At 39.3% G+C, this 7,500-nt stretch overlaps 1 protein-coding gene across 11 annotated transcripts in view; it reads left to right on the top strand.

The window, feature by feature from the left end:
• LOC138946354 (metalloprotease mig-17-like) overlaps nucleotides 1–7,500 on the top strand; it is a 60,845-nt gene that overhangs the window by 375 nt on the left and 52,970 nt on the right. For all 11 annotated transcript variants that reach the window (XR_011449242.1, XR_011449241.1, XM_070317922.1 and 8 more), the window contains exons 2-7: nucleotides 160–238; nucleotides 2,067–2,166; nucleotides 3,510–3,587; nucleotides 3,947–4,065; nucleotides 4,391–4,428; nucleotides 6,996–7,104. Coding sequence is in view for 9 of the 11 variants with exons in the window: in XM_070317922.1 (XP_070174023.1) it covers nucleotides 160–238; nucleotides 2,067–2,166; nucleotides 3,510–3,587; nucleotides 3,947–4,065; nucleotides 4,391–4,428; nucleotides 6,996–7,104 (523 nt within the window). In the remaining 2 variants the exon portion in view is untranslated. The remainder of the gene's footprint in view (nucleotides 1–159; nucleotides 239–2,066; nucleotides 2,167–3,509; nucleotides 3,588–3,946; nucleotides 4,066–4,390; nucleotides 4,429–6,995; nucleotides 7,105–7,500) is intronic.

The raw sequence follows: 7,500 nt of genomic DNA, 5'->3' as shown, positions 1-7,500 counted from the left end.
CAAGTGAATAAGCTTCCTTTTTTGTCTCGATTTCACACACACACACACACACACACACACACACACACACACACACACACACACACACACACACACACACACACACACACACACACACACACACACACACACACATACACCATTTTAATCTCTTTTCAGGTGGGCATAACATTTCAAAACGCAGCCCTCAATACAGTATTGAGACAAAAGTCTTCGTAGACAGCCATGCCATCAACAGGTATAGACAAAGTTCTGTCTGTTTGAGTCAATGCCTGTATGTCTGTCTGTAAACCTGTCTGTGTCCGTTTATATCTGTTTAAGGGGAAACTCGGATTTTGTTACTGTAACTTTTTTTTCAAAGTTTTCACTTACAAAATCATCGTAACGGTATAACAAAAATATAGTAAATAAAATTCATACAAATCTAACAGATGGAACGTACCTTTTTTTGCGGGCAGGGGTTTGCTGTTGTGTATGAACATACATGAAAGCATTCACCGTTGGTAATTTCATTCCGTAAGTGTTGATCCCAAGCGTATGTTGCATAAGCTATTTGCACCGGTGTGTTGCGCTTTGCTTTGCGAGCTATTGTTCGGTATGATGCACCATAGTTGAAAGTGCAAGGTAGTGGTCTTTTTTTATTTTTATTAATGTTTCACAGCTTTTGAATTTGTCGAAAGTTGGTTGAACGACTGGTTTAAGTGTTATCGTCATAAATACTTTCGAACATCTTTGTTACTAATTACCAATTACCAATGGTAGGACGTATAGTTTCATCATCACAAATTCAGTCGAACTTCTTCGTTACTGATTACCAATGGTAGTTGTTGATTTGTGTCGAATCATCGCTTACAAAATATCAATTTTACATTACAATTATCTTCCGGCAAATGTTACGTTACTGGCTGCAAGGTAGTGGTCTTGATACAGCTGTATCAGCTGTAACAGCGATCGCGCTTAATGCTTTTAAAACACCAGTACTGAGTTATTCACCATAGCTGTGTACCAGTGGAAACCAAGTTACGAAGTTTTCATGTCTTTACTTCAACGAAGACATTTTAATTATACAAATTAAATTTCAATAATAAATACTGGTTCCGTGTATATCCTTGACCTGCAGATAAACATCTATAAATACCACGCTAATAATATATAATCGAATAAATAATAATAAAAAAAGATTAAAGGCACAGTAAGCCTCCCGTAAACCATCACGGAGCTCCCCGAGCGTCTAAATACAGTACAAGCATACTTCCATTTGAACGCTCACCGAACGGGAACATCCTGGCTGCTTTCTGTCGAGCGTGAGACATTTTCAAAGAATTTATTTTCGTAGACTTGTTCCGTTAACAACAACGGCGCCTCGTTTTTGCGCTAGACCTAACTTTTAAAATCTAAATAATAAATTGACAGCTTGTTACACAAACATTCTTTAATCATAAAAGAATTCGTTTTTCATCAAGACAAGATCAGAACAATTCGAAGTTGTGAAAGTTTAAAAAAAAGAAAAGCCCGGAAGCAGGGTCACGCAAGGGTCGTAGCAGACGACGGCCGGTTTATCAGTGCAAATCGCCGTTCCTCTCAACAGTCAAAAGCCATCGCTAGAGTTCTTGTGAACCACAGCCGTTGTTTCGTGCATAAAAAAAACGTGCTATTGTAGATAAGCTCACGTCGAGTCGCATTCAAATGACTAACTATGACGACTGCATTGTGAAAAGGGAAAACTGGATCACACGGGTTCACGATGGCTCAGGGGTAAGATAAACCACGCAAAAATAAATTCTTTGAAAATTGTTCGCTCTTTACGGAGGGCACCTAGGATGTTCTCAATTGGTGAGTGTTTAAATGAAATGGTGTTTGTACTGTGTGTAAAAGCCTGACCGTATCTGTGATGGTTTACGGGAGGCTTACTCTGCCTTTAAAAAATGTAAATAACACTCATATCACTCGAGTACTTCTTTGCATCTATCGGATAAATAGCAGTCCTAGCACATGATAGGGAGTTACGATTTGACAGCGCTAAATCTCACAGTTACATGTATTTACTTCTATCTACTACATTAAAGCTGGAAGGCCAAGGTGAGCTCTTCTGTGGTAACGGAGGCTCAGCAAGATGTTCAAACAAGATCCGCCTTGACGAACTACATCCGGTCAGCGTTCAATGACGTAAGTTGCGTCACTTCCGTTTTACCAACAGTTTTGGTCAACTTGAACTCAACTATATAAACTGGCCTTGTTACTGAGGATTAATGACACACCATATTGATTAAAAATAACCAAGACTTTTTTTTTTACCCTCTCATTCGGAGTGAAATCTCTGACGTTACAAGCCCAAACAAGTTCGAAAAAAAACATATCTCTCGAGGAATTGACACAGAATTTCAAGAACGAAGTTTTTCTCGGTGACTTCAACACATGAGCAGTTGAAAACGAATCGTAGAGTCACCGCTAGACTGTGCAGGTATCAGTATCGTATTGCATTAAAGGGCGTAACAGAATAGTCATATTACAGACGGAAATTTGAAGGGCACACAGTCTGACTCAATCATGTTGTAACCGAGTGCCGTAACACTACGATCACCTCGGGAGGCGAAGTGCAATCAAACAGGATTGAAAATGTTAGGGCCAATTTCTTAGCCCTATAAAAACTGTTATGCAAACCCGAAGGTTTCCATGAACATACAGACAATCGGAAACCACCAGACCCCATCACAAACAGAATTCCACAATCCACCGGTGTTGACTTAAAGGCCAACAACTCGGGTGCAGAGTCTGCTGTGAAAGGAGCGGTAGCCTCCCCTGTCACAATGTAAACGCTGAGGCTCGTAAACAGAAGAACGAAGTTTAGGCCAAAACTCAGTCCGAAGTGATCGTAATCGGAAGTCACTATCCTTCTAAGGCCATGTGACTCTTATCCCCAAAGCACAACGAGGCCCCATTTTGTTGAAACGTTAGTTGCATGGCAGAAAAAATGCAGAAAGAAAACGAAATCTGCCCATTTGATGGCATGTGTGTCTGTCTGTCTGCCTGTACGCCTATGCCTTTATGTGTGTGTAGATGTGCCTTTATGTGTGTGTAGATGTGCCTTTATGTGTGTGTAGATGTGCCTTTATGTGTGTGTAGATGTGCCTTTATGTGTGTGTAGATGTGCCTTTATGTGTGTGTTGATGTGCCTTTATGTGTGTGTAGATGTGTAAAGGATGCGCCTGTCTGTGTGTCTTTTTTCTGTCTGCCTGTACGCCTATGCCTTTATGTGTGTGTAGATGTGCCTTTATGTGTGTGTAGATGTGCCTTTATGTGTGTGTAGATGTGTACAGGATGCGCCTGTCTGTGTGTCTCTTTTTTCTGTCTGCCTGTACGCCTATGCCTTTATGTGTGTGTAGATGTGCCTTTATGTGTGTGTAGATGTGCCTTTATGTGTGTGTAGATGTGTACAGGATGCACCTGTCTGTATGTATCTTTTTTCTGTGCCTTTTATGCGTTTGCTTTTTGTTGTGTCTAATCAACAGTTGAATACGATCTTCGCCGGGTTATCAAAGTCTGGCATCAACATGGACGCACGTATAGAGAGCATCGAGTTTGTGACAGTAAGTAAGAGGTTTTTTCCCTTGGTCTTGAACGTACCTTTCTACTCCACGCAGTATTGTATCGTATTGTTGCATTAATTGTGTACCTGACACCTGGCTCAATATTTAATTGTTAACAGCTTTTGCGTTCGTTGAATTCTTAGTTAACGACGGCCAGGTTTAAGTTCCATCATCTTAAATTCTGTCGAACTTCTTCGTTACTGATTACCAATTGTAAGTCACAATTTTTATCGAATCTTCCATTACTGATCATCAATTTCAAGTCATAGCCTAACGTATGTAACTTTACGTTACTAACTGCAAGATTGAAATCATGACTTAAATTCGATTTCATCACCTTCTGACGTAACACCACTCAGGAAAACATTTCGTCCGGAATCGCCGGATCTGCGGAATCGCCCAAGGTTTTGGAGGATTTCCGCGAGTGGTTGTCTACAAAGACCTATCCAGTGGTGGATCATACTATGCTGATTACAGGGTAAGGCTGTGTTTTGGTCATTAATTATGTATTTTATGTGTGCGTATGTGTGTGTGTTTGTGTGTGTGGGGGTGTGTGTGTCGGTGAGAACTTCGTGTGTGTGTGTGGGGGTGTGGGGTCTATGTCTGTGTGTTTGTGTGTGTGTGTGTGTGTGTGTGTGTGTGTATGGGTATGTGTGTTTGTTTTTCTCTGTGTGTGTGTGTGTGTGTGTGTGTGTGTGTGTGTGTGTGTGTGTGTGTGTGTGTGTGTGTGTGTGTGTGTGTGTGTTTGCATTGTTTTTGCCACTGACATCAGCGCAGACATAGTTTCATGTATTCTGTTTTAGGTTGGATTTGATGGTGCAGGGCGATAAATCTAAACAAGGTATGTCTCTCTCTCTCTCTCTCTCTCTCTCTCTCTCTCTCTCTCTCTCTCTCTCTCTCTCTCTCTCTCTCTCTCTCTCTCTCTCTCTCTCTCTCTCTCTCTCTCTCTCTCTCTCTCTCTCTCTCTCTCTCTCTTATTTGTCTTGGGCTTCCCATGTTAAATTTCAGCCTCGATTCCTCTTCTCTGTCACCAGTAGAAAATAGTGACTGATGTATTATGTATGTATGTACAGGTATGTATGTATGTATGTATGTATGTATGTATGTATGTATGTATGTATGTATGTATGTATGTATGTATGTATGTATGTATGTATGTATGTATGTATGTATGTATGTATGTATGTATGTATACATGTATGTATGTGCGTCTTTTGCTGAAGGTCGGCTAATGAGTTTAAAAAGACGGGATTTCACTATGATTTTATGTTTAAAAAGACGGGATTTTACTATGATTTTATGTTTAAAAAGACGGGATTTCACTATGATTTTATGTTTAAAAAGACGGGATTTCACTATGATTTTTATGTTTAAAAAGACGGGATTTCACTATGATTTTATGTTTAAAAAGACGGGATTTCACTATGATTTTATGTTTAAAAAGACGGGATTTCACTATGATTTTATGTTTAAAAAGACGGGATTTCACAATGATTTTATTGACGCAAACCAGCACAATTCAGATTGATTATAAACACCTCAAAATCCTCATACAAAAGAACATGTTTCTGTTAAAAAAAACATATTTGGACATAAAATCATTTTAGGATCTGCAACGTGAACCTTGATCTCAAAGTTCAAAATCTGTTAATAAAAAAACCATATTTGGACATAAATCATTATAGGATTTGCAACGTGAACCTTGATCTCAAAGTTCAAAATAGAATCAGACCATAGGTGCGGGAAATTGAACATGCCGATACCAACTCTCGATCTTTTTACCCCCAGTATAGGGGTGTGTATAGGTTTCGGTCGATGTGTTTGTGTGTTTGTTTGTTTGTTTGTTTGTTTGTGTGTTTGTGTTCGCATATAGATCTCAAGAATGAACGGACCGATCGTCACCAAACTTGGTGAACAGGTTCTATACATTCCTGAGACGGTCCTTACAAAAATTGGGACCAGTCAAACACACGGTTAGGGAGTTATTGGTGGATTAAGATTCTACAAGGACTTATAGCGGGACATATTAATGGTCAAAGGGAAATAACCTTCTGAGTTGGTGGCAGTGAGAATGGTTATTTCCCTTTGTTTTACATAAAATCATGTTTGCAATACTTTGGTAGTGTATTCTGGACCCTCCTCCCAGAGTCTGTTCACTCTTCAATGCACAGGAGAATATTTAAACGGTTACTCTCTGCTACTGTGATGAATTCTTAAGACCCGACTGAATATTTATAAATACCATGAAGATACGGAAATGGCAGATTTCGATTCAGACTATTCTCTGTGAAATATGTGCTTCTTATATGTTGATTAAGATGATTTGCATAATGTCCACATTGTTTGCTTGTGTTGTTCTTGTAAAAAAATAAAAATAAAAAAGTGAAAAAAGAAAGAAACAAGTCGCGTAAGGCGAAAATACAATATTTAGTCAAGTAGCTGTCGAACTCACAGAATGAAACTGAACGCAATGCCATTTTACTCGTAGCATCGTCAGGCCACCGCTCATGGCAAAGGCAGTGAAATTGACAAGAAGAGCGGGGTAGTAGTTGCGCTAAGAAGGATAGCACGCTTTTCTGTACCTCTCTTTGTTTTAACTTTCTGAGCGTGTTTTTAATCCAAACATATCATATCTATATGTTTTTGGAATCAGGAACCGACAAGGAATAAGATGAAAGTGTTTTTAAATTGATTTGGACAATTTAATTTTGATAATAATTTTTATATATTTAATTTTCAGAGCTTGTTTTTAATCCGAATATAACATTTTGATATGTTTTTGGAATCAGCAAATGATGGAGAATAAGATAAACGTAAATTTAGAGCTTTTTATAAATTTCTATTTTTTTTACAATTTTCCGATTTTTAATGACCAAAGTCATTAATTAATTTTTAAGCCACCAAGCTGAAATGCAATACCGAACCCCGGGCTTTGTCGAAGATTACTTGACCAAAATTTGAACCAATTTGGTTGAAAAATGAGGGCGTGACAGTGCCGCCTCAACTTTCACGAAAAGCCGGATATGACGTCATCAAAGACATTTATCAAAAAAATGAAAAAAACGTTCGGGGATTTCATACCCAGGAACTCTCATGTCAAATTTCATAAAGATCGGTCCAGTAGTTTAGTCTGAATCGCTCTACACACACACACAGACAGACAGACAGACACACACACACACACACACACACACACACACACACACACACACACACACACACACACACACACACATACACCACGACCCTCGTCTCGATTCCCCCCTCTACGTTAAAATATTTAGTCAAAACTTGACTAAATATAAAAAGATGATTTTCAATCGTGCATTATGTTTCTATTTTTACTCCATGACCCAAATACACCATAATTATCTATCTGTCCGTTTCTTATTTTACCTCCATGTTCAGGTCGAGCTTACCTGAACAACATGTGTAGTGCCACACATTCACTGCTGGTTGTGGAGGCCCTGGGGTCTGTCTCCATGACTACAATGATGGCTCACGAGCTTGCACACAAGTATGAAAACCACCCACACTGGGGAGGAGGGGGAGGGGCAGGATTGGGGGGAGGGGGTCAATAAACAGCGGCAGATCGCCCAATGGGCTGAACAGTTCCGTTTGTGGTTTGTAATTATATCATCACGTTCAACTTTTTTTTAAATGTAAACGCTATGTTTAGGTGATCTTTGACAACTTTATATCAATGCGTTGTCTTTTTTTTCGTTTGTGTACCATTCTTTTCGACCCTGACAGCAGTGAATCATGCACGTGTTTGCAAGGTTTCAGGTTTGAGACCTCAGTTTCAAGGGTTTTTTTCTGCTAGCGTTATGGATGATTGTCAGCACTGAAAAATTAAATCGGTGTGCAGAATCGGGAACTAAATGCAGAAAAGCTTGCATATTCAAACCGTTCC

This window comes from Littorina saxatilis, linkage group LG13 (assembly GCF_037325665.1).
Source record: "Littorina saxatilis isolate snail1 linkage group LG13, US_GU_Lsax_2.0, whole genome shotgun sequence".
Classification (NCBI taxonomy): Eukaryota; Metazoa; Mollusca; class Gastropoda; order Littorinimorpha; family Littorinidae; genus Littorina; species Littorina saxatilis.
The sequence above is the reverse complement of the archived record's forward strand: the minus strand, read 5'-3'. Positions and strand labels throughout refer to the sequence as shown.